Below are 24,909 nucleotides of genomic sequence, written 5' to 3' on the forward strand. Positions count from 1 at the left end.
CTTCGATCAAGGTGGTGGTTACGGAGGTGGCTACACCAATCAGGCGGGAGGTTACAACCAAGGTGGCTACAACGCGGGAGGGTACAGCGGCGGCTATGGCGGATACGGTGCGCCTCCACAGAACAATTATGGTCAGAACAACTATAGGGGGTATGGCGGCGGCGGAGGTAACTCGCGCGGCGGTTATAACAACCGCGGGTGAGGACGAGGTGGTCGTTTCAGTTGAGTTACACCCCTGGACAGGACCTGCATAGTTGTATAGCTATCTCATAATGCTCCTCTATTTATTGAACTCGGTATGTACCAGTACAGCAGACCTATCCAACATTGCTAGTACGGATTGCATCCTGGATATTGTCCTATGTGCGGAATGGAAGTAATGATGATAATTTGTGGAACATCAGTATAGCAACAACAACGCATGGAATGAATACATAACTAGAGCAACGGCTGCGGTAGCAATACACGGGCATACATACTCCTGACGCATAGATCTAGTCAAAGATAGACATACAACTGTGATGACTTCTTGTTTCCTTTTCGACCGTGTTCTCCCAGTCCCCCAATACAACAAACAGACTCAATGAGCACTCACTCGACAGTCGGGGGGACGCACTGTAGGTAGATTGCATACGACCTCTCGAGCTCCTTCATCCGCTTCTTGACCTTCTTGTCCATCTTGCGCTTCTTACGCTCCGCCTTGCGCTCCCGCGTGCGGCGCGTGTCCGAACGGCTATACCCGCTGCCGCCGCCATAGCGGTAGCGGTCGCGGTCGTCCGCCGAGTCATCGTCTTCAGTGTCCTCCGACTCGGACGGGGACGATACGTCGAAGCGGTCGAACCCGGGCAGATGCATGTCGACGGTGCCCGCGAGTCGGCCTGAGCGCCGCTCGCGGCCCTTGTAGAGGATCATCTCGACGCCGCGCGTGCGGAAGAAGGACGCGTTCCAGAGGTCGATCACGTCCGCCGTGAGCGTGGACCGCTTCGGTGGGCGGCCGTCGGGTGAGTACTGCGGGACAGGCATCGTGCCTGCCCAGGCCATACTGAGGTCCTACGAAGAGCAAGTCCACATATACATGTCAGTAGAAGACGACGGTGATGGGGAGCAAGACGTACAGTCATGAGCCGGATCCAGTCTTCATGGTAGACATCATGCGGCATGAGCACAGCGGGCATGCGCGGCATGTGGTCAAGGAACTCGTCCATGTCCCCGATCTTCATCATCTCGAACTGAGTGTACGGGTGCGCGCGATTCGGCGGCCGGTTGAAACCCTCGGGCACACTGAGCATCTGCTGCTGCTGGGCCGCGTCGAGCGCGACTGCACCAACGCGGGGGGATGCCTGGGCTCCAATGCCCGAGCCCGCGTACGGGGCGCCGTATGCAGCCTGCGCGCCATAGGGCGAGGCGACTGCGGTTGTGTTGGGGTTGGCGTACAGGTTGATGGGCGGGGCGTATGGGCTGGGGGAGCCGACGGGCTGGCCTTCAAGAACGTGACCTGGAGGATAGATCCCGGCACCGGTAGGCGCATAGGGAGAGGCAGCGCGAGGAGGAAGGCCACCACCGCCGTATGGAGAGGCGGCGCGCTGGATCTGACCACCATAAGGTGAGGCGGCACGCTGAATCTGACCGCCATAAGGTGAGGCAGCACGTTGAATTGGGGCAGCGCCGTATGGGGAAGCAGCGCGCTGGATCGGGGCAGTCTGGTAGGGCGACGCCGCACGGGGAATAGCTCCGCCAACCTGGTAGGGAGAGACGGGGCGAGGAGCGACGGGGGCGGCGTAGGGAGACGTGGGGCGCGGAACGGCAACAGAGTTGCGATAGGGAGAGACAGGTCGCGGGTACACGTCACCAGGACGGGGAGAAGGTGGATGGTATGCGGCAGATGGAGGGTAGTTTCCGCCGGGAGCAGCAGCGTATGTAGAAGAGGTACTGTAGGCCGACGAGTTGGGATAGTTGCCGCCAGGCGCAGGCTGGTATGTGCTGGTTGGGCGTTCACCGGCACCATAGAAGGAGCCCTTGCGGGGGCGCGGCGCGCGGTCTTTCTCGTAGTACTCGTCACGCTCCCGGTCGCGTTCGCGCTCTCGCAGGCGGTCCTTCTCGCGGCGCTCGAGGTCCATGTCTGCCATCCTGCGCTCGAGGTCTGCGGCGGCGTACTTGTCATACTCACCGGGATAGCGGCCATAAGTGCTCGCCCTGCGATCCTTGTCGCGGTCGCGTTCGCGTTCGGGGCGGCGGTAATCTCTGTCTTCGCGATCCTCACGCTCGCGCTGGCGCTGGTAGTACTCGTCGTCGTCGTAGCGATCGCGGTCGTATCTGTTCGAGCCGCGGGAAGCATCGTCCTTGCGACGCCTGTAGTCCTCATCGCGCCTGGAAGGGGCATGTAGGCAGACGAAGCGATGCAGAGGTGGACAATGGGCACATACCAATTCCTATCGTCCGTTCGGCGATTGAACGACGCTGCGAAGTTCTGTCGATACAAAAGCTCGACGTTAGGGCATCGCCGATGTGCACGGACATGCGCAGCTTACAGCATCGGCGGGGGTAGCATTCGCAGGTAGGACAGAAGTCGCTTCAGCAGGGATCCACTGGATGCCGTTCACGATACCCGTAGGCGTTTGGTAGCTGCAGGGCACGAGCAAGACGTCATACACATCGGACGCGGGGGGAGATGTATGAGAGAAGACGGAACGCACCTGGCCGCAACGGCCCTGGCGAGGACATGAAACGATCAGCATCGCCGATACCAGCGATCGCGACAAAGGAAAGCGTACTTGAATGGGTGATACACGACCTGTCCGTCCGCCCCCACCGTCGTCGTGTACGTGATCGAGCCCGGCTGGATCGTGGATGCCTGCTGGGGCGTCGTCTGGGGGTATGGCGACGCGTGCTGCATGAGCGGCGACACGGGAGTGACCGCCCCGGAATGGTATGGATTCATCTCGCCGTCGTAGGGATCGCGGTGGGCGAGTGCGCAGAGAGTCGGGGTCGGGCGTGTGTCAATGTCGGACAGTCGCTCCCTGGTTTTGCAGCGGGTGCGGGACAGATATCGATTGTCTGAGTCTTGGGAGGTTATCGCAGCGATGCGCGATGATCTATAAGTATTATATATACCCCAGGGCCCGAGAACCCGAGTGCCTGCATCGTGGTCGGCGGCAAGATCCAGCGGGGGCAAATAAGCGACAGCGTGTCTTTGCCCGGCGTACACCTTCCGGAACGTGGGGCGCCACATACCTTTTGTCTCGCCATCGTGGCCGAACTCGTCGCAACGAAAGACATGAGGCACCGAAGAATGGAAGGCAAGGATCCAAGAGAATAGACAACATTAAAGGTCGTAAATACATAGTACACCAGTCCAGAGGCCGCGGCAGCACTCATGAGAACCGCCAGTAGATGAAGATAACGAGAATGAAGAGGACGGCTCCAATGGGTGCGTACTGCCGAATCATCGCTTGGATGTTGATATTCCTCGCGGCGCGGCGGTACTTCTCCGACTCGGATCGTAGCGAAGTGGACAAATGGGACATGCCTAGGTAACGGCAGACGGCAGTGGGTAAACGAGGATCCACACAAACGCGGCGAACAGACAGCACGTACGGTCTAGCGAGTCGCCTCTCCACAGAAGCTCCTCCATGTTCTTTGTCATGATTCGTGTGACGTCTTGCAGCTCGCCGTTTAGTTTGTCCAGGTGGGAACCTCCCGCTGCGCCCGCGGTGCGCGTGTCTTGATAGAGCCGGGTGGTCTTTGTCATGAAGGTGTCTAGCGTACACGAGGAGTGAAAGGTTGGATGATGGACCTGAGGATCGGGCGACAGAATGCTCACCGAAGCCAACGAACGCATACGGTTTCCGTACGCTATCCACTTTCGCGCCGTATGATGTCTGGAACTCTTTTGCAAGCTCATCGAGGTAGGAGAATGCGAGCTTGCGGGGGTATGACTTGTCGGAAATGACGAGGTATATGACGTTGTCCGCTATGAGGTAGCTGCAGCGAAATGAGTGTAAACGAAGTGGCAGAACTGTGAGAGCGAACGCACTGAAGGGTGTATTGACCACTTTCAATCGTGCAGCGCGGCTCCGAGTTGGATCCTATCCTGCGGAAGATGAGCTTGGCTTGCTGCTTGTACTCGGACAAGGCGGCTTCTGTCTGCTTGCTATTAACACAACTTCACGCGGAACAGTGGGTCGGAAAGTCTGACCTGTTCGTCGTCGACACTGGCGGCGAGGGGGAGTGCGTCTGAGGCGCGAACAACAAGCGTGGACTTGACCATGATAAATAGCGAGAGTAGGGGTGGTGTACGAGGTACGAGCACGTCCTGGAGAGTGACTGACAGAAGTGACGAAAGAGATCTGGCCTCCTCTGCCAGGTCGAGCACCGGCGCCTGCGTCGGAAATACGTGGTGTTGCTCACGTGGGCAGACCCTAACCCCAGGTTACGCCGGGACGAGATCGGGACGCCTCTGGCCGGAGGGCGAAAAGCTCCCGCGAGTCTGGCCAGAAACATATGACATCTTAAGCTGCGAGTCCATGGCACCATCCCCTCTTGTTTAGCATCCTCCACAAGCCAGGCCTCCTCGTCCAGTTTGCGTACAATGGCCTCCTCCGGTCTCCTCAACGTCAAGCATCAGGTACGCGTCTTGCTCGCGTAGTCGCCGCGCGAGTGCTCACAACTCGTCATGCGGTGTAGCTCACCTTCTACGGGGCATACCATGACCACCCGATCAATGTCGCTATCCATATGATCTTTGTGCCCGTTCTGCTCTGGTCGGGCTATCCACGTCTACTGGTTGAATTGGATATCTGACTTCAGGGTATCTAGGACTGGCCTTGTCCTCGGAGCTCGTGTTCCAACTCCCTCCTTCTTCCCTGAGGTGCACACCGTGATTAACGACTACCTTGCCTTCGACTTCAACTGGTCCGCGCTCTGGGCCATAGCCTCTCTGGTGTATTACTATATTCTCGAGCCCACCGCGGCGGTATGTGCCACTTTCCTGTAACTGTCTTCGCAGTCTCTCAACTCGATACCCCGCAGCTCCTCTACACGCCCCAGATGATTCTCACAATCCTCACCTCCGCGGCTTTCGCGCACAAGTCCGACTCATTCAACACCGCTCTGCTCATCCACGTCTCCTCCTGGGTCGCCCAATTCGCCGGCCACTTCCTCGCCGAGGGCCGTTCACCCGCTCTCCTCGACAACCTCGTTGGCGGTGCGTGCTTCTCCTATTGACTTCTATCCACATGCATCGCCCGGGAACTCGTGAATTGACCGCATGCACCCACAGCGCTCGTCCTCGCGCCGTTCTTTGTGCACATTGAAATTCTGTTCAAGCTCGGCTACAACCCGTCTCTCCAGAAGAGCATCCATGCCAGTATCACTGAGGAGATCAGCAAGCTCAAGTCGACCAAGGAGAAGAAGGGTCAGTGAGCGGTATGCGCGCACCGTGTCCTTACGTGAACCCCAAACCATCCTCGACTCCGACAAGCACATAGGTCTAGCTCACCCTGTATAGTATCACGTAGCCCTGCATCAACATTGGCTCTTGTTTTCGTGTTTGCTTCTCGCTGAAGGACATCCTATGAATTTCACATTCACCATTTTTGCCTTATATTAGCCCGAAGATGTTCCTGTTCTTGTATATACGTCCACGTCCACTCTGCACTTGTAATTCTACTGTACAACTTGAGTTTGTATTGTGTTCAAGCACGAGCGCACCCCCCTATGACGGTATCCAAAAATCGCGCACATCTTCGTCAAGCGAGGCTGGCGGGCGGAGGCAAGACCGGCTCGCCGAGCGGGGTAACGTAGCAGGAGGTGAGACCACCGTCAACCTTGAAGTCCGTGCCGGTCATGTAGCTGCTGTCGTCGCTGGCCACTACATACGAGAGGACATAGATATGAGTAAGCTGCAAACTAAGCGGGGGTCTGACGTACGGAACAGAGCGCCCTTGGCGACTTCGACAGCCTCGCCGAAGCGGCCCATGGGGAGATGCACCAATCGGCGGTTGCGCTTCTCCTCGGTGTTAAGGAAGTCCATGAGCAGCGCTGCGAGTGTGAGGGCCGTGGGTATCGGCAACGACGCGGTGGACAGTTACAATCAGCACCTGGCGGTCATACGCGTACAAAGGACCGAGGCTGTTAGGCTCTGGCGGCTACTTACGTGTCTTCAGAGGACCGCTAAAGAAAAGAAGTATCGAGGGTAAGGATCAGCATTTGTTGCGAGGGGCACGGACTCGTGGAGGGACGAGAGACGTACGGGCAGATGGAGTTGACGCGGATGCCTTCCCGGGCATGAACCATGGCAAGTTCGCGCGTCATGGAGAGAACGGCACCCTAGGAATCGAAAAGTTGTGACACAGTCAACCTCTGCCTCCCACGTTGCGGGACGAAGTAGTAGATGTGTTACCTTCGAGGCGGTGTCTGTACACCGAAATAACCAGAAGGGAAGTCAGTGGCCCGCACGTGTGAGGGAGGGATCGAAGCTTTGGGATGACGACGATCAAGAGGGGTACGCACAAGCAAGCTGGGGCGTCGCAGCACCCATGAGCGCGACAAAACTTGCAGTGTTGATGATGCTACCGCCAGTGTGCAGGCCCCGCGCCTCGTCGGTGGGGTTGTTGCGCATCGCAAGGATCGCGTACTTGCATCCCCACCAGACGCCCTTGACGTTGATCTGCATCGTCAGATCCCAAATGCGCTCTTCCGTGTTCAGCGCGTTGTCGTCTTCGGGGTGCATGATGCCTATCCGAGGACAGAGCGCGCATCAGTGACTGAATACTGATACCGGGAGGGCGGCAGCGGAGAGGGCGGGGAATCCGCCACAGAAATGGTCCCGCGGGCAGATATATGGGAGAAAGTAGGGAGATAGTTCAATCAAGATGAAGGCGCACCTGCGTTGTTGAACTGCATGTCGCGTCGTCAGTCGCGCGGCCGCGATGTAGATGTGATCCAGCAGATAGCAGCAGACGATCGCGCCACAGAAGAGACCGGGATGGATTGCGAGCAACAGCAAACGTGAGCTCAGGTCCTCGCCGCGCAACACATGCAGGTGGGGGAGCAGACGCACCATGATGTCGAGGCGGCCGAAGAGCTCGACAGCCTTGTCGACCGCGGCCTTGATGTCGGCCTCCTTGCCTACATCCGCCTTAATTGCGGCGGCCTTGACGTTCGGGAAACGCTCCTTGACGAGCGCAAGAGTCTTCTCGGCCGCGCCGAGGTTGATGTCCACGAGGAGGACATTTGCACCCTCCTGCGCGAAGAGCAGCGACGACTCGAGCCCGATGCCCCTGTATCGCGTGGTCCATGCTCAGTAGGGTTCCTGCGCGCGGTGCGGCTGCAGGGCAGGAGGACTATCACGTACGATCCAGCACCGGTGATGAGTGCAGCCTGCGGCAGCGCGCGTCAGCCCTCCGTAGCTGAATATCTGCGAACGATGGCGTATTTGGGTCACACCTTGTTCTGAATACGTCCGGGCATGTTTGGGAGCTAGTGTTGGGGTAGTCTGTGGCAAGACGCGATGGTGGCGATGGTAAGGACGACGTTGAACGCAATCCAGATTCCAGAGGGGGTACGAGTCAGTCCCACTTAGCAGTATGATAAGTCCGCCCTCGGTCCTGTATTCCGGCCCCTATTCGCGTTCATGGTATCTCCCATCGATAGAGGCTCGCTTGTGCTTGTCAGGCCTCTCGTTCGCATCCTCGGTCCTCGATAGGCCTTTCGAGCTGGTCCTATCGCAGCAGTCGCGGAAAGGCTTCCGCAAGAGCATGGAGGAGCGCGATTGCTTCTTGGGCGCGGGTCGTGTGGATGTCAGGTGTATGGGCATTCTAGGACGAGAAGCGGCGCTGAGACATGCAGCAGCGTTCGGCGACTCGGAGGACTTCGATGGCGCAGATCCGCTGGCTTACCCGGTGCATCGTGTCAGAAGGCTGGGTGGATTGCTTCAGGCCGGACTGCTGCCAACATGGGGGAGATACTGAATAAATGGTTGAACAGGACGTACTCAATGTTCAGGAGGTCCTGTCAGGTTTGCCGCGGCGAGCTCGGCCGGTGCCGACAGCAAGTCCCAAGCACAGCTGTATGTTCGAGTAGCGCCCGTCTGGCAGTGTTGTGTCTCGATTTCCCATCCACCATGCATCTTGCACGTATACAATGCTCGACCCATGCCGCGAAACGGTTTCAACTTGTCAACGAGACATCAGAAGACGAAAAAAAAAAAAAACACATGGAAGTCATCTCCGGTCAGTAACGCGAACAACCGGGGACCGTCGACGGTAGATGGCTTGTTGAAACATTCCGTCGTGGACATGAAAACACTCGAACGGAAGTGATTTGCGTGCTAGTTTCCTTCGAAATACAGTCCAGTATACTGGTCTGCGCCGCAATTTGCATGGCGCCCTAGAACTTTGTGGCGACCCGCATGGTCATCAGCAGCGTTCTGGTGAGTGCCACAAGTTGATCTTGGACGGCGCAGCCAGTACGTGCCCTATGCGGACTGTATGCGGCCAAGTGCCTGGGCCATCTGCTGACGATATCCCTGAGAGATTCGTAGACACAGGGCTGGGATCTCCGAGAGAATGCCGGAGGAACAGGCCCCGAATGGGCTCGAGAAGCGAAGAGTTGAAACACCCCAGGGCTCATTGGCGACCAACAAACCCATCGGAAGGTGTCCATGTCCGGCGAGCGACGAGTCGGACGAGATATCGAGACCACTCGGCCAAGGCAGGGCTGGAGGCTGGATTGATATGCGTTCGCCCTCGCGTCGGGTGTGTATACGCGTTGGGTTTAGTGGAAGGTATGTCGAGATCTTGGAATCTGATGCCAGGGCGCCTAGTGCCAGGAATGTGGCTGCACTGAGGCGGACTCTCTGTAATTGATGCGTTCTGGCTGGGAGATCCAAGTGCCTAGTTCCAAGGCTCCCTAGGCGACGACGATGCGGACACACATTCCCATACCAAGCAGCGCACAGACTCCGCGACTCTACTCCGTTCTCCTTCTCTTTCCCTCTTCTATCAATAATTTGCCACGGAGCGGATCATCCACTCACCCACCGGCACCCAACACCACCCTTCGCGAGCTCGCACAGCGCCCACGCGCCTCGGACTGGGTTCCTGGGCGCAGATATATGACCCTCTAGGGTGCTCTGCAAACCGCATCCCCTCACTTCCCCTCCCTCCTCCCTCCAACCTCGTGTACTACTATGGCATACACGCCGACCCTACTCGACGCTGCCGCCATCCTGGTGGCGGTCATTCTTTTGAACCGTCTCTTCGGCAAGAAGCCGGCGGGCCCCCTCCCGCCCGGTCCCAAGGGCCTTCCCCTCATCGGCAACATGTTGGACATGCCCGCCAGCCACGAGTGGAAGACTTTCGCTCAGTGGGGCGAGCGTTGGGGTACGTATCGTTTTCTCTTGTCCAGTCTTGAGGGTTAAGCTACCCGATGCTAACCTTCGCCTCCGACAGGTGACATCGTTTCGGTGACCTTCCTCGGCCAGCCCTTTGTCATCCTGAACTCGTCGAAGCACGCAGTCGATATGCTTGAGAAGAAGTCGTCCATCTACTCCTCCCGGCCCGTCATCCCCGTCGGCGGCGAGCTTGTCGGCTGGAACAGGACCCTCGCTCTCCTCCCTTACGGCAACAAGTTCCGCGAGTACCGCCGTCTTCTCTTCCAGCTTATCGGCAGCCGCAAGAACATGGAGCGCTTCGTACCCCTTGTCGACTCTAAGACCCGGGCCTTCGTCTATGAGCTTTATAAGGAGCCGAACACCCTCCTCAAGCACATTCAAAAGTATGACCGTAGCAGCAGCTGTGGGTTTTGGGTGTCTGACGATCTGTATCTTACGCAGGTCCGCCGGTGCTATTATCCTCATGATGTCGCACGGCTACGAGGTCAAGGATGAGAACGATCCCTTCGTCGCTACAGTCGACGAGGCGATGGAGCAGTTCGCTATCTGCACGGCCACCGGCGCGTTCCTCGCGAACATCTTCCCTCCCCGTATGTCTCTGACAAGTATCTCCGGCCGCACGGGGTCACACACTGACGCTTTCCCATGTACATAGTCGCTCACATCCCCTCTTGGTTCCCTGGTGCCGGTTTCAAGAAGACCGCCGCGGCCTGGAGGAAGACGCTCGACCTCATGTGTGACCAGCCCCATAACTTTGTCAAGCAGCAGATGGTCAGTGTGGAACCTTTCTTGACAGCATGCCGGAGCGCTGACCTGACTGCGTCGCGTCTTCCTTTCTGCAGGCCGCCGGTACTAACATCCCCAACTTCACTTCGGATCTTCTTGAGGGCGAGCTGACCCCCGAGCGCGAGACTCTCATCAAGAATGCTGCCTCATCGCTGTACGCTGGTGGTGCTGACACAGTAAGCACTTCACCAGCCGTGGACTCATAACGTAAATGCTCACGTGGACGCGTTTGGGCGCGTAGACTGTCTCTGCAATCCAGACGTTCTTCCTGGCTATGACGCTTCACCCGGAGATCCAGGAGAAGGCTGTCGCTGAGATTGAGCGTGTCGTCGGTACTGATCGTCTCCCTACCGCTGCGGACCGCGAGAACCTTCCTTACGTCAACGCTATCTTCCTCGAAACCCTCCGCTGGAACAATGTCGCGCCGCTTGGTAAGCATTCCTTACTGCTCATCGTTATGTTCGCAGCTAAGCGCAGAAATATACGCAGCCATTCCGCACCGTTCCATCGAGGACGACGTCCACGCTGGATACTTCCTCCCTAAGGGCACGATCGTCATTCCGAACATCTGGCGCATGCTCCACAATCCCGAGGTCTATCCGGATCCCTTCACGTTCAACCCAGAGCGGTTCATGAAGACTCCCGGCCACGAGCCCGAGACCGACCCTCGCACCATGGTTTTCGGTTTCGGTCGTCGCATCTGCCCTGGTCTCCAGCTTGCGGACATTTCGATCTTCCTCGCTGTTGCGATGTCGCTTGCGGTCTTCAAGATCGAGAAGCCCGTCGTGAACGGCCAGGTTGTCGAGCCCTCAACGGAGTACAGCACCGGCACGGTCAGGTACGCACGCCCTGAATGCTAACTGCGGTCACGAAGGGTACTGATGGCGGCCCCGCCCTAATCCGTCTTCTCAACATGCAGCCATCCGCCTCCTTTCCAGTCTGAGATCAAGCCCCGCTCCGCGAAGGCCGAGGCCATCATCGCGCAACTCGCGGAGAGGCACGATTGAACGCCTGTCGAGGTTCGGGCGGGCCTTGCGCGTTCGCGTGCATTGGCTAGCTCGCCGCCTTCCCTATGGGGGCTTGGCCGCATGGCCGCCCCAATTACAGATCTATTGCGGACTCGCCGCCCCTTCTTGGATCACGCTTTAGCCGTATCTAGTGCACTGGTCGGTCTCGACGCCCCGAGCGTTTCGGGGTTCGAGATATGGGAGGGGACATCCATACGTAGCATAGACACACGCACTCTGCTCTCAGGGTGCCGTCATTCACTCATTGGTTCTTTTCGCTCTTCTCATCGTCTTCTTCGCTCCTATGCATCTCACTTGCTCGCCGCATCTACGTGTAGTCTGAATGCGAGCGATATCTCTCGAATCACTCGGATTTTGTTCTGTTACAAGGCCTTTCCGATTTGTGAGGGATTGTGGCTAGTGGGTGGAAGCGACCCAGGCAGGACCTGTCATCGCTTGAGCCTGCTTGAGCATTGGTGACAGTGACACCGCCCAGGGACCAGCAGGAACCCTGTATTTCTGGGCGCGTTCCCGAATCCCGGAAGCCCACGGACACGGCCTCCTCGGGCTTCTGAAAGTCTGAGCGCAACTCAGTTTTCTGATAGCCTATTGTTGCAAGCGAGGCTCCCATGCCAGTGGCTCCCCGACGGAAGTTCTAGCCTCAACGCGCCAGCCGGGTGCGCTCTCCCTTGCCATGCAATGTCTGAGATGAAGTGCTCTTGTATTGAGTAGTTGATGCGCCACCATCTGACATTCTGGGGTCGATCATGCAGCATGTATTATGAGATGTCTGGCCGCACGATTGGCGCATCAGTACGTGCTTCAACGTTTGGACGAGCCGATGATCTCGATCCTGAAACCTAGGCGCCCGCTAAACCGACCCTCGTTGCTTTGCTCCCGCCATCAACAAATCTGGATATGACTAACGGGTAAGCTTGCACCCATAGTGCCGCGGGATCCTCTTTACGTCCGGTCTGCTCATTGAGAAATTACGCAGAGGAAATCTTGTGATGCGAAGCAGTTTGCTACATACACGAGACGAACTAAGTTGGCTCGAGCCGCTGCCCAGGGACCCTGAAGACCTGACTCCTGACGTACAGGTGTCGCTGGTCGAAAGCCGACCAGACGTGGTCAACACCAACTATATACTAATAGTAATGCAGAGAATCTGGATCTTCTCGTCATCGGACAACGATTGGGTCCCCGCAGGGCCCCCGCCCTGGCAACCTTCGCCCTGCCGCACGCCCCGTGCCATCGCTACAGCCTGTCTACCCTTCGCCTGTCACTGATGAATCTTGTACGCAACGCGGGAGAGACCATGCACGGGTAAGTTGTTTTATTCTCGACCCCGGTATCACCGCCTTGGTTGGACTTACCTTTGACCCAGCGGGTGAAGTGTATGCGCTACGAACCAACTGCAAACGCATTTGACATGACTGGCTGAGCCCTTCAGATCTTCAATCCGAGATCTATCGACTTGCCGACCCTTACAGAGGTCTCGTAAGGTCTCGTGCGCACTGGGACATGCTGTCCGTCGGCTTCAAATCGCGAACGCTGCGGAGGTGGGACATTCTTCTTCAACTTTCGATTTGACTAAAGCGAATGGTTTCCACTGTAGAGGACTGCTGACGTCAGCTCATGGTTGACAATGGATATGCTCGCCGCTATGCCGACCTGCAGACCGATCAAGTCAGTTCTCAGGTTACCTGTGCCCTGAATGCTGAAGCGCAGTTACTTCGGGCAACTGGCTACGCTCCAACTCTCGAACACAGGAGAATCGTGCGCTGCGAGCGGACCGGGGACGCCAACATATTCCTCCGCTCGACAAGGGCACGCCCGGGCACCCAGAACCGATGGTCCGATTCGGGAGTCTCAAAGACATGCGATGCTTTGGGTAGACCGTGTGACCTACCCAGAATGTCGCCCAGCGCCGCCGCCGCTCACCAAACTGGCTCCCGAAGAGTCGTCTCCGAGTCAGGACCCACGGTTCGAAACATCGCATACACGAGCGCGGTTGTCTTTGGGACTTGTCTTACCCCGGGCCTCCCATATCGGCTTAGGGCTGCAGGCCGAAACTTCCCTATACTGTTCGAGTAGCCTCCATGGGTATGGCGATGAATCTCAACGTGCATGCTGATATATAGCTGTCGTACGCCGTCCGTTGGGTTCTGTGGCAGTGCTACACGCATGGATCTCTCCAAGTTCAACTATGCGTCAGATCATTCAACTCCTCCTGTCGTGTTGTGGCGGCGGGTCCGCAGGGAACCTCAGCGCCTGGCTCGCAATGCCGCCGGATTGGGCGGAAGTACATGCTACACGCGGCTTGCGACAGCACGGAAGACGAGGATCCCTCTGTGTCGCTGTGGCATATAACAGTCCAGGGAGACACGCAGAACTGTCCAACATCTGCTCCCGTTTACTCGCTGGCGCCGTCTATCCTTGCCTTACCTCCGCCGGTTTCCGCTATCCTTCGGTTACACTTGATTGTTTTCCAGGAGACGTAGCATCGTCTCTGTCCATCCTGTCAACGTGTCAACACCCGGCCATCGCTATGTATATCCTCGACTTCTTTCTGCTCGTCCTCGGGGCATTCCTCGTTTCCCGTCTTGTACAGAAACGTACACCCGGTCCGCTGCCGCCAGGCCCTCGGGGCCTCCCTCTCGTCGGTAGCGTCTTAGACATCCCCTTGACCTACCAGTGGTATCATTTCGCCAACTGGAGTCAACATTGGGGTGAGCCTTTCAAGTCGATTCCATTCTTACCGTGCCTGACCTCTATCATAGGTGATATTATGTCCTTCACCATGTTCGGACAGTCATATGTCATCCTCAACTCGGCCAGGCATGCGGTGGACATGCTCGAGAAGAAAAGCACCGTCTATTCGAGTCGTCCTCGCATACCCGTTGCCGGCGACATGATCGGCTGGAAGGACTTCATGATCCTGCAGCCGGGCGGCCATAAGCTGCGCGAGACTCGCAAGCTGCTCGGTTTGGTCATGGCCAGCACAAAACGCGTCGAGCGGTTCCACCACCTCGTTGAGGAAGAGACCAAGCAATTCCTCCTCGGCCTCAGCGGTTGCAGTAACACGCTTGTACGTGACATACAGAAGTACGCACATTTGCTCCACGCAGCGTACGGTAACCTATCTAACTGGTTTCATGTCATTGACAGGCTTGCAGGAAGTATCATCGTCATGATTGCCTACGGCTACAAGTCTACTGGCGACAACGACCTCATCATCAACACTGTCGACAAGGCCATGGAAGACTTTGCGATCATCTTCGCTCCCGGAGCGTTCCTCGCGGACATCTTTCCGATCCGTGAGTCTAAATCGTTCTTCGCTCCGAGCTACATGCCTGATCGCCCTCAAATAAAATGCAATTTAATCCAGTGACCCGCGTGCCATCGTGGTTCCCCGGCGCGGCGTGGAAGCGTAACATCACGGAGTACGCCAGGACAGTGAACGACACCGTCGAGCTGCCCTACCGCTGGGTAAAAGAGCAGATGGTGCGTGCACTCATTTACTCCGCACTTTTCGGCCTCTTCTCCCTGCTGACATGACGTGCGCTTGTGGCACATCTAGGCGGCGGGCACCGCGCTCCCGAGCTTCACGTCAACACTCCTGGAGGGGAATGTCGATCCCGGAAGGGAGCACCTTGTCAAGATGGCTGCGACGTCGCTATACGCCGGTACGTCGCGGCGTCTTACAGCCTGTTGCATTAAGTCCCCGTGTTGACGTGATCACCTTGTGTGTACGTATTCTCTCAGGCGGAGCCGATACGGTGAGTTAATAAACCATGTCGTATAGAGGTTCTCTAGATGATTTACACGTCCACGCTCGTTTGCAGACTGTCTCATCTATCACGAGCTTCTTCCTCGCTATGTCGTGCTTCCCGGAGGTGCAGCGCAAGGCCCAGGCTGAGCTCGACGCAGTCATCGGGCCAGACCGCATGCCCACGATCGCGGACAGAGAACGTCTTCCGTACCTCAATGCAGTTATGCTTGAGATCCTTCGATGGATTCCTGTCGCGCCTATGGGTAATGCATCTCTCTCCTGTCCGGACTTACCCCACTCTGACGTGCGGTCATGTCGGCAGGCTTCCCTCATCAGCTCACTGAGGACGACGTCCACGCCGGCTACTTCATCCCCAAGGGCACCCTGGTTATGGTCAACATATGGAACCTGCTGCATGACCCGCAGACATACACGGATCCGATGACTTTTAACCCGGACCGTTTCATTACGACACCCGAGTGGGAGGCGGAGCGCGATCCTCGCGATTTTGCGTTCGGCTTCGGCAGACGGTATGTTGCTCCTTTCATCCTTGCAGATCTCCCAAACGGACTAACACCCTACGTGCAGGAGATGCCCAGGCATATTCTTCGCGGAGGCTTCTATCTTCGCGGCGTGCTCGATGTCGCTGCAGCTCTATACTATCTCCAAGGCCGTCGATGAGAAGGGAAATACAATAGGGCCTCCCATGGAGGGCTCCGGAACGCTCATAAGGTGTGTGCGGAAGTCCGTTGATATTGGAGGGCGGTCGTGGCTGACTGCCCCGCATTGACATAGTCACCCCCTCCCATTCAAATGCAACATTACCGTGCGCTCCGACAAGGCACGGGTGTTGCTGGATTCCCTTGAATCCGAAAGCACGCAAGTCTAGATCCTACTCGAATGGAGTATTGATGGCTGTTATTCATTCGTTCGAATCTCTCATCCTTACTGTACTGTGTTGTTCAATTATGCTTCAGTATTAGCGATTGTGTCCCATAATTACTCATTCGCTGTCGCAGACTGACACTTGATAATTCCTTGGATAACCTGCACTCGGACTGTACAACAGAGGTGTACGTATAGAATGGACTTGCCTTCGACCGAAATATTAGTGCGGCTGGCTCACCAAGTGTTTGTTATTCGGCTCAATTCCCACTTTGACCGGTTCCAGTGCGGTGGCCCTGTCAGCCTCCTGCAGACGGATATATATACAGCAACTGAGGAAGGGATTCCAGCTTTCCCCTTTGCTTTCGCCCCGCTTTGTCGCGCTCTGGTAGCGTTGATTTTGAATCGTTTGTCCTCCCCCACATCTAGCCTCGACGGCTGCTCACCATCTCTAGCCATGGATTCCTTCGCTGACAGGTTCCGCCCCAAGTCGTTCCCACCGCGCTATCCCAGGTGGATGGTTGGGCGACCGCTGCTCATCACTTCGTCTGCGCTCGCCGCCCTGGGTGATGCTATGTTCGGATATAGTCAGGGTGCAATTGCCGCCGTCCAGCTCCAGCCCAACTTTATCGACCGGTTCTTCGGAAGGAATGTCACGAAAGAGCAGATACAGATGGACGCCACTGGGGTCAATCCAGAGCTACTAGGTATGTCGCCACCATTTGCGCTGCATCGCGGATACTACATAGCAATTCACCTTCCTATCCTCTTTGTAGCGATCACGGTAGCATGCCTCAACATCACGGCCTTCATCGCTGCTTTCGGGGCAGCATATGTCTGCGACATCCTCGGACGGCGCATGTCGCTCCGGATTGGCGGGTTCGTTTACCTCATCTCCGCCATCCTTCAGATCGTCGCGCCCGACCTCGCCTGCCTCATCGTCGGCCGCTCACTGCAAGGTGTCGGTGTCGGGATCCTATCCATGACCGTCCCCATCATTCAAGCAGAGATTGCGCCAGGCAACCATCGCGGGTTCTTCATCTCGATCGAGTACATCTGCCTTAACCTGGGGTATGCGCTCTCGGCGTGGGTTGGCTACGCGTTCTACTTCGCCTTCCCCTCGGACATCTCATGGAAGGGCCCGTACATCGTCGAGGTGGGCATGGCCGTCGTCCTGGTCCTGTGGTCGTTCATCATTCCCGAGACACCGCGCTTCCTCATGGCGAACGGGTACCTGGACGAAGGCCTGCGCGTGCTGGCCGATCTGCATGCGAACGGCGACGTCAACGACGAGGGGGTGCGTGAGACTTACCAGGGAATTGTCGATACAGTCAATCTCGAGAACGAGATGGGCCAAGCGTCATGGGGCCAGGTCTTCCGCCAGTACACCCGACGCACCGTCATCGGCATCACCTGCCAAACGTTCGCGCAGTTCAACGGCATCAACGCGATCCTCTACTACCTTCCCGAAAACCTCCTTCGCGCCGGATTTGAGACTGAGAAGGCTCTTCTGTATGCCGCAGGATCGTCGCTGCTCTACTGCGTTGGGACTCTGCCGGCGATGTTCGGGATCGACAGGCTTGGACGGCGGCCTTTCTTGATTGTTGGAAGCTTCGGGCTTGCTGCTGCTCTGGCTGTCGTCGGTGGCCTGCAGTTTTACGTCGACTCGTTGCCCTCTGGCGATGCCCGTCGTCCAGGCGCCAATGGCATCTTCGCAGGTGAGCTGAGATGTTGCTATGCATACGTTTATTTTGCTAAGCGAGAATAGCTGTTTGTATCTACCTCCTTTTCTATGGAGCGACGTAAGCAACCCCTGGTCACTGACAAAGAATGTGTACTCAGTACTCACACCCTCTACTGCATCTAGGTGGGGTCCCGGACCGTGGCTGCTCGGCGCTGAGATCTTCCCGTTGCGCGCACGGGCGAAGGGGATGGCACTCTCCACGACAGCGAACTGGATCTCGAATTTCATCATCGCCTTCATCACCCCGCCTCTCTTCGCGTCGATCTCCGGCGGGTACTACTTCATCCTGCTCGGTTTCTGCATAATTTCTGGGTTCTTCGTCTTCTTCGTCTACCCTGAAACCGCGCACAAGACCCTGGAAGAACTCGGGAGCGTGTTCAACGACCAGACGGAAGAGGAGAAGGAGACGCTGAGGCAGAGAGAGGAGAGCGCCCAGGTTTCAGAACGCAAGCAGTCCGATGCAAGCTCAGACACGACCCTTCGTGGAAGCCTTGATAGCGAGCAGAAGAAGAGCACAGAGCAAGCCGCTCAGTCGAGTACGGAGTAGTCTGTATTCCAAACAGTGTAACGACAATTACTGGGATGGATGTTAGCCTGCATTCGAACTTAATGGAAGTGACGGCCTACCAAGCAAGTATACCCAGCAACAGCAAATAACCCTGGAGAAGTATAGTAACATGCTTTATGATTGTTACGCCAGAATGGTCAGTGAAAGAGCGACCACCAGACCACCGGCTAGCGTCCTGCAACAGGGTGAGTGGAACTGTCAGATCGACAGACACGAAAGACGAGACACTCACAGTGCAGGTAGCCCGTTCATTGCAGCAGCATTAGCGTTCCCGCTGGAACTGGTGTTCGCCGAATCTGGTGCAAGAGAAGCGGTGGTGGCAGCGTTGCTGTTCGAGTTCCCGCCCGTAGACGTAGGGAGGGACGTGTAGACGCTTGAGAAGATCGGCACATGGGCTGCGATGATGGCGACGGCATATCCGGGATCGACAGTTTTGAAGCCATCAGAGGGGGCCACGGCGATGTTGGCAGACTCCGAGTCTAGAGTTGCAGGATCGAAGGTGCTGAACTTGGTCGCGTCGACGTTCTGGAATGTGGTCTCGATCAGCCTGCGGGATTGACGAGCGGTTAGCTGAGATGTCTGGTCAATACGTGATGAAACGCACTTGGAAATCGTGAGCGACTTCGACACGTAAACGTCCAGAGGCGAGTTGCTGTAGTTTGGAGTCACAACGCATGTCTGGGAGAAGAGAGAGTATAACACCTGTAGCAGAGCGTCGCGGAGCCAGTCAGTACACATCGGCACCGCCGTCCATGTATCGGTGGCAGTAGACGTACTGCAGCCTGCGCGCCAGAGCTCTTCGCGCGAGCGAAGATGTCGTCCTGGGAGGCATCGGTCGCATTGCTGTCACAAACCACAAGGGCTACCCAAGGCGTCTTGGCTATTCAGAATGACGAGAAGATCAGCGATTGATTCTGAGAGGAGGGCATCCCGGGTACCCACTTGTGCCGGTCGACGCATCATCAGAGTAGTGAACCAAAGCTCCCTGTTGTAGGATCGAAAGTTAGCATGCATATGTACAAGACTAGGAGCCTAGTAGTTTACTCACCGTGGCGACGTTACCGCTGTCAGAGGTGGCAACGGCGCGTGCGAACTCGGCCGTGAACTCGCCTTGGTTGAACCAAAAGATATTCAGTGTGGCATTTAGCAGATTGGCAGTCGCATCTGTAGCGTTAGATGGCGTAGCGGGGATGAAGGAATGGACGGCAAGCACGAGGAAGGAAAGAACAACGAGCGAGACTCGCGCAGCCCCAGTCCGATGCACGGACAACATGGTCAAGTTTGCTTCTGACGTTTGGCGCCTGTGACTGCGTGGCTCAGTACGAGACTACTGACTCCGACTCGTCGCGAACATGTAACCTTGTCTAGATGGCGACATGTCAGTAAGTGCATCCGGTACTTTGAGGTTTGGTTCTATACGCCGCCAGACTGACGAGTCGTTTATCGCAGCCGCCTCTGGTGTGTGCAATCGACGTATGATCACATATGCTGTGGAGCTGGCTACTTGAAGATGGCAGTGGTTACAGCCTATGAGTAAGACCCAAACTTTATCGTTTGGCAACTGCACCCGGGCAAAGGCATCTGTTGTTCGCAGCAAAATATGTATTGCGTCGTCCACCCCCGAGCGATCGGACGGGTCGTTCCGATTCTCCCCGTACTGACGTAGGCTGGGTCTAAGCAGGTCCAAGCGTAGTACCCGCAGCGACGCCCGGGGTCGACATGCCGCAGGTCGTCGTCGTTCCGGCTTCGACATTGAGCGGTACTCTACAGGTCATTTCCAATGCGTCTCCTAAGAACCGGAGTCCTGGAGTGACTGGGCCGGCTCAAGCTCCACACTGATTGCGACTCACTCCGGCGGACAGGGTGCCAGCCTGACCAGTGATGTGTATATATTTAACGGTCTCGAGATTCAAGAACGCAGGGTCAGTCCATCATTTCCATCAGCACAACCAGCCCAGCTCATACTAGTCATGTCCAGCTTCGACGCATTCAAGGCATCCTTCAAGGGCGACCTGGTTACGCCTAATGACGCAGGCTACGAGACCGCCATCGCTCGCTGGGCAAAGAACGCTGCACGCAAGGCTGCCATCATCGCATTCGTCAAGGATTCGGAGGACGTCGCGCGAGCTATATTGTACGCCAGGCAAGCGAAGTTGCCCATAGCGATCAGAGGCGGAGGGCACAATGCGGCTGGGGCGTCCTCAAGCGAGGGAGGCCTCGTGATCGACTTGTCCAGGTACCTCAACAGCGTCACCGTCGACGCTGAGAAGAAGCTTGGGTACGTCGGCGGAGGCGCGCTCTGGGAGACGGTAGACAAGGCTGCAATTCAGCATGGCCTTGCCACGGTTGGCGGCACTGTCAATCATGTAAGCAGTCAGCTTTCGCACTTCCCGACGTCATGCTGACGAATCCTTACAGACCGGGGTAGGCGGGTATGTATGGTCGTCAAACGCACGTACGAGTCGCTGACTGGTAACTAATAGGCTTATCCTCGGAGGCGGATATGGATGGCTTAGCGGCTCACACGGCCTGGCCGTCGACAACCTCGTACAAGTCAGTTCCGGCTTCGCACAAATCTTGCTGCGACACAATTCTCACGTTGACAACTTCCCTTGCTGCAGGCCACTGTAGTCATCGCCGATGGTAGCATCCTCACGGCTAGCGAGTCGGAACACCCCGACCTCTTCTGGGGCATCCGTGGCGCAGGGTCCAACTTCGGTGTCATCACCGAGTTTGTCCTCAAACTGCACCCGCAGCGCCGCACTGTGTACTGCGGCAAGGTCATATATTCCCCCGACAAGCTTGCAGCCCTTCTCGATGCGACACAAGAGTGGCGGAAGAGGGGCTCATCGGAGAAAGAGGGTATGATTCAAGTGTTTGCTCGTGGACCAAACGGTCAGGTGAGCCGAGGCTGCTACGCATATATAACTCTGTACACGGAACATTCACTCATATATGGCTTGCAGCCATGCATTGTACTATTCCTCTTCTACAATGGTTCCGAAGAGGAGGGGCGAGCGAACTTTAAGGCCTTCCTCGACCTCAGTACGTCCATCTCTGCTCTTTTCTTCTTGCTGCAACTCACCCTCCACACTGTGTGACAGACCCCGTCGCCGACATGGCGAAGGAGCAGCCCTATGAAGTCGTCAACTCGCTACAGAATGATGTCGCCTACCCAGGCCAGAACGTGTACATGAAGGGCTGCTTCGCGCCCGAGACCTACCCCCGCGCGATCCTTCCGCACGCCTTCCAGCGTGTCGTCGAGCTCTCTGCGGCTGGCACGCACAATATCGCTCTTCTGCTCGAGTACTTCCCGCTTGCGCAAGCCAACGCCGTCCCGGACAATGCGACCGCGTATCCCCGCGGGCTCTCATCGAACGTGCTGTGCCTTGTATTCGCAAAGGAGGACAGCGAGGAAGCATTCAAATACTCCAGGGACGTGGCGCACGAGTTGACGGGCATGATTGCCGGGAAGGACACGAACAACGTTGGCTACGGGAACTATAGTGCGTCGCAATTTTGGTGGTTATTGGGCCAATTGTACTAACTTAAGGCATGCCTATAGGTCCGGATAGTGATGCGCTCTCGACGGACGGTACTGTTCGTGCAAGCGGGGCCGAGGCAAACTTCGGAAGCAACTACAAGAGGCTGCAGGAGATCAAGAAGAAATACGACCCCGAGCTCGTCTTCAACAAGTGGTTCGTCATCACACCTGCTGCCGCATGAAGACGCCGTAGCGTTTGCGGGTCGAGTTCGGGGAAAGCAGAAGGCTATCATCATCACTCTAGTATCAAGAATCACCACAAAGTCACATTCCTCTGAATGTCATACATCGATGGCACAATAGAAGTGCCCCCTCCTCTCCATGCAATTCGGACCGTCCGTAGCACGCACCCAACATCGTATCGAGGCCGATGTCATACTGGTACGGGCGTGATTTGAAAGTTGAGACGCTTGATGGCTCTCAGAGCATAAAAGGGAAGTGGCGCGTTGAAATTGCGATAATCCAGTCAAGCATCTCACCTTGCCGTCGTGATATGCTGTCCTCAAATGAGACGCGTTCCGAAGTCTGAAGGGTTTCACGACATACCGACGACGACGACAGCTGCTATACTTACAGTCGCGAAGCAGTGCGCGGTCGGGATCCCGTGAAAGGATATTGGTGGCTCACATGCCATGCACCATTTCTGGCAACTTGGAATACACGCCGGGTTTCACGCGGCGACATGTACAACTCAGCATGCTCTCTCAGCCTTCAAGAGCCCGAACCCCCACCCGACGGGCTTATATAGGTCGCGGGAACGCACACAGGTCATCGATACAGCAGACGACCGCTCCAAAACAGCCTCCATGTCTAGCTTCGACACGTTCAAGGCTGCCTTCAAAGGTGATTTACTGACCCCAGGCGATGCAGGATACGAAACCGCGATCGCCCGTTGGGCCAGGAACGCGGCCCGCAAGGCCGCTGTTGTCGCCTTCGTCAAGGATGCCGAGGACGTCTCACGGGCGGTGACCTATGCCAAGCAGGCAAACCTGCCCATAGCAATCAAAGGCGGAGGACACAACGCATCCGGGGCATCCTCTAGTGAAGGCGGCATCGTGATCGACTTATCCAGATACCTTAACGGCGTCACCGTCGATGCTGAAAAGAGGCTTGGGTATGTCGGCGGAGGGGCGATCTGGGAAACTGTCGATAAGACTGCTATCGAGCATGGTCTTGCAACAGTTGGCGGTACAGTGAACCATGTGAGTATCGGTCTCGTTATGAGTTACTACTGCTGATACAACACTGATGCATTCTTGCAGACCGGTGTTGGCGGGTGAGTGCACACCCGATACTGCCTCGGCATGCGCTCATGAGCGGTAGCCTTATCCTCGGAGGTGGTTATGGATGGCTGAGCGGCGCATACGGCCTGGCCATCGACAACCTCGTACAGGTGTGCCCTCGTCCACCTGGTAGTACGTCAGTCCCAAGCCGAATATTCATCTCGTTGTTCTCTTTGCACAGGCGACTGTAGTCACAGCAGATGGGAGGATCCTTACAGCAAATGAGTCGGAGAATTCCGACTTGTTCTGGGGCATCCGGGGTGCAGGCTCGAACTTCGGCGTCGTCACCGAGTTCGTCCTGAAGCTATACCCGCAGCGCCGCACTGTGTACTGCGGGACCGTTATCTACTCCCCTGATACCCTGGAAGCGCTTCTCGACGTCACTCAGAAGTGGTGGAACAACGGCCCCTCCGAGAAGGAGGGTATGATCCAAGTATTCACCCGCGGACCAGGCCATCAGGTAAGTCGCCCAATGCCTTTCCCTGAGGTCATGCACGCACAAGACGCCGAAGAACTCTGCAGCCGTGCATCGCACTATTTATCTTCTACAACGGCTCCGAGGAGGAGGGCCGGGCGAACTACAAAGACTTCTTCGACCTCAGTACGCCATTTCCCTTCCGCGCTATTGCACTTCCCATTCACTGCGAACAACAGAGCCAGTCGCCGACATGTCCAAAGAGCAGCCCTACGAGGTCCTCAACACCCTCCAGAACCACATCGCCGGCCCGGGCCAGAACGTCTACATGAAAGGCTGCTTCGCGCCCGAGCCCTTCCCACGCGCGCTCCTCCCCCGCGTCTTCGCGCGCGTCGTCGAGCTCTCCGCGCCCGAGGCGTACACCTTCGGCCTCCTCTTTGAGTACTTCCCGCTCGGGAAGGTCAACGCGGTCCCCGACGCCGCGACCGCGTACCGCCGCGGGCTCGCGTCGAACGTGCTGTGCGCGGTGTATGCGAAGGAGGAGAGCGACGCGGCGTTCAAGTATTCGCGGGACGCGGCGCACGAGCTGACGGGCATGATCACCGGGAAGAAGGGCGAGGAGATTGGGTACGGGAATTACAGTGCGTCACGCTCTTGCTAGTGCCCTGGTCCTCGATGCTGAACAACATCGATACAGGTCCGGACAGCGAGGCACTCCCTACGGGTGGTTCGGTCCCAGCGAGCAAGGCTGAGGCGAACTTCGGGAGCAACTACAAGCGGCTGCAAGAGCTCAAGAAGAAATACGATCCCGAGCTTGTCTTCCACAAGTGGTTCGTGATCACGCCCGCCGCATGAACCTTACTGCGTCGTTGCGGGAAGGATGGGACATGCGCGCGAGGGTCAGGGCGCAAACGTCTAGGAGGAAGCATTCACAGAAGATCGCCAGCATCGACTATGTAGGAGTATTTATACGAGAACAGGGATCTCGAGATGTCATGTATGTATGAGAGAATGCTGCACGACGTCGTCAGTGTCTACTGTCCGAAGTCATGTACACGAGAGTGCTATGATATGGTGATGGCAATTGGTATGGACATATGTATGCGATGCTAGTGTGGGGATAGACCAGAGATGTGGTCATGAGTAGATGATGCGTGATGAGGATGGAGGAAGGCGTACTCGGTCATCAAGGATGAGCTAAATCGTGTAATCGAGCGTAACCAGACAGTGAAAAGGGAGGGAAAAAAACAGCCATGAACAGCTTCTACGAGGAAACAAACAAGCAACACTACCACCCATCCATATATAACCAAGACCACCCAACGCTATCTACACACGCAAGATGAAACAAACATTGCAAGCAAGCAAAAGAAAGAAACAGCATGTCCATGCACGATGTCCATGGAACACATCCACGACCACAGCAACTATGTCAGTACTGTCAGAGCGATACGATATGCACACACAATAAACATTTTGATCGAGCAGGCGCAACGACACCAGGTCAA

General features: G+C 56.7%; 10 protein-coding genes across 10 annotated transcripts; 6 read left to right on the forward strand and 4 right to left on the reverse strand.

Moving 5' to 3' along the window:
* Positions 1-591: 591 nt before the first annotated feature.
* L226DRAFT_452709 (uncharacterized protein) lies at positions 592-2,893 on the reverse strand (the record flags this gene model as incomplete). The annotated part of the gene is made up of 6 exons (XM_067675082.1): positions 592-1,050; positions 1,116-2,367; positions 2,424-2,467; positions 2,529-2,622; positions 2,694-2,708; positions 2,772-2,893. 6 exons carry the CDS (start codon positions 2,891-2,893, stop codon positions 592-594), a joined length of 1,986 nt encoding a protein of 661 aa, XP_067541173.1.
* A 478-nt stretch (positions 2,894-3,371) lies between these two features.
* L226DRAFT_541972 (protein transport protein Sec22) lies at positions 3,372-4,267 on the reverse strand (the record flags this gene model as incomplete). Its single annotated transcript, XM_067682099.1, has 5 exons — positions 3,372-3,526; positions 3,595-3,756; positions 3,821-3,981; positions 4,034-4,143; positions 4,196-4,267. 5 exons carry the CDS (start codon positions 4,265-4,267, stop codon positions 3,372-3,374), a joined length of 660 nt encoding a protein of 219 aa, XP_067541174.1.
* A 247-nt stretch (positions 4,268-4,514) lies between these two features.
* Positions 4,515-5,719, forward strand: L226DRAFT_529073 (DUF962-domain-containing protein). Its single transcript, XM_067679522.1, has 5 exons — positions 4,515-4,624; positions 4,684-4,760; positions 4,816-4,972; positions 5,029-5,203; positions 5,279-5,719. The coding sequence occupies exons 1-5, from the start codon at positions 4,589-4,591 to the stop codon at positions 5,419-5,421; spliced, it is 588 nt and encodes a 195-aa protein (XP_067541175.1). The 5' UTR covers positions 4,515-4,588; the 3' UTR covers positions 5,422-5,719.
* L226DRAFT_529074 (short-chain dehydrogenase) lies at positions 5,550-7,963 on the reverse strand. Its single transcript, XM_067679523.1, has 11 exons — positions 7,899-7,963; positions 7,447-7,835; positions 7,355-7,380; positions 7,061-7,280; positions 6,885-6,897; positions 6,511-6,735; positions 6,401-6,414; positions 6,251-6,327; positions 6,155-6,171; positions 5,929-6,039; positions 5,550-5,869 (listed from the first exon to the last, which is right to left on the reverse strand). Exons 2-11 carry the CDS (start codon positions 7,468-7,470, stop codon positions 5,748-5,750), a joined length of 849 nt encoding a protein of 282 aa, XP_067541176.1. The 5' UTR covers positions 7,471-7,835; positions 7,899-7,963; the 3' UTR covers positions 5,550-5,747.
* Positions 7,964-9,190: 1,227 nt separating this feature from the next.
* L226DRAFT_585066 (cytochrome P450) lies at positions 9,191-11,580 on the forward strand (the record flags this gene model as incomplete). Its single annotated transcript, XM_067685572.1, has 8 exons — positions 9,191-9,383; positions 9,453-9,777; positions 9,836-9,984; positions 10,050-10,165; positions 10,237-10,356; positions 10,422-10,611; positions 10,658-11,018; positions 11,100-11,580. 8 exons carry the CDS (start codon positions 9,191-9,193, stop codon positions 11,185-11,187), a joined length of 1,542 nt encoding a protein of 513 aa, XP_067541177.1. The 3' UTR covers positions 11,188-11,580.
* A 2,158-nt stretch (positions 11,581-13,738) lies between these two features.
* On the forward strand, positions 13,739-15,851 carry L226DRAFT_565466 (cytochrome P450; the record flags this gene model as incomplete). The annotated part of the gene is made up of 10 exons (XM_067683803.1): positions 13,739-13,919; positions 13,971-14,295; positions 14,359-14,507; positions 14,579-14,694; positions 14,771-14,876; positions 14,956-14,969; positions 15,036-15,225; positions 15,285-15,492; positions 15,551-15,694; positions 15,758-15,851. 10 exons carry the CDS (start codon positions 13,739-13,741, stop codon positions 15,849-15,851), a joined length of 1,527 nt encoding a protein of 508 aa, XP_067541178.1.
* Positions 15,852-16,304: 453 nt separating this feature from the next.
* On the forward strand, positions 16,305-18,138 carry L226DRAFT_541975 (general substrate transporter; the record flags this gene model as incomplete). Its single annotated transcript, XM_067682100.1, has 3 exons — positions 16,305-16,554; positions 16,624-17,565; positions 17,690-18,138. 3 exons carry the CDS (start codon positions 16,305-16,307, stop codon positions 18,136-18,138), a joined length of 1,641 nt encoding a protein of 546 aa, XP_067541179.1.
* Positions 18,139-18,282: 144 nt separating this feature from the next.
* L226DRAFT_565468 (uncharacterized protein) lies at positions 18,283-19,432 on the reverse strand (the record flags this gene model as incomplete). The annotated part of the gene is made up of 6 exons (XM_067683804.1): positions 18,283-18,334; positions 18,392-18,706; positions 18,764-18,861; positions 18,936-19,039; positions 19,102-19,144; positions 19,208-19,432. 6 exons carry the CDS (start codon positions 19,430-19,432, stop codon positions 18,283-18,285), a joined length of 837 nt encoding a protein of 278 aa, XP_067541180.1.
* Positions 19,433-20,091: 659 nt separating this feature from the next.
* Positions 20,092-22,110, forward strand: L226DRAFT_115281 (FAD-binding domain-containing protein). The gene is made up of 7 exons (XM_067672160.1): positions 20,092-20,525; positions 20,578-20,591; positions 20,643-20,712; positions 20,781-21,059; positions 21,126-21,204; positions 21,264-21,665; positions 21,725-22,110. Exons 1-7 carry the CDS (start codon positions 20,130-20,132, stop codon positions 21,883-21,885), a joined length of 1,401 nt encoding a protein of 466 aa, XP_067541181.1. The 5' UTR covers positions 20,092-20,129; the 3' UTR covers positions 21,886-22,110.
* A 399-nt stretch (positions 22,111-22,509) lies between these two features.
* L226DRAFT_541976 (FAD-binding domain-containing protein) lies at positions 22,510-24,256 on the forward strand (the record flags this gene model as incomplete). The annotated part of the gene is made up of 6 exons (XM_067682101.1): positions 22,510-22,915; positions 23,041-23,090; positions 23,168-23,446; positions 23,509-23,587; positions 23,641-24,042; positions 24,099-24,256. 6 exons carry the CDS (start codon positions 22,510-22,512, stop codon positions 24,254-24,256), a joined length of 1,374 nt encoding a protein of 457 aa, XP_067541182.1.
* Positions 24,257-24,909: the final 653 nt, after the last annotated feature.

Source organism: Lentinus tigrinus (assembly GCF_003813185.1).
Source record: "Lentinus tigrinus ALCF2SS1-7 unplaced genomic scaffold L226scaffold_2, whole genome shotgun sequence".
NCBI classification, from domain to species: Eukaryota; Fungi; Basidiomycota; class Agaricomycetes; order Polyporales; family Polyporaceae; genus Lentinus; species Lentinus tigrinus.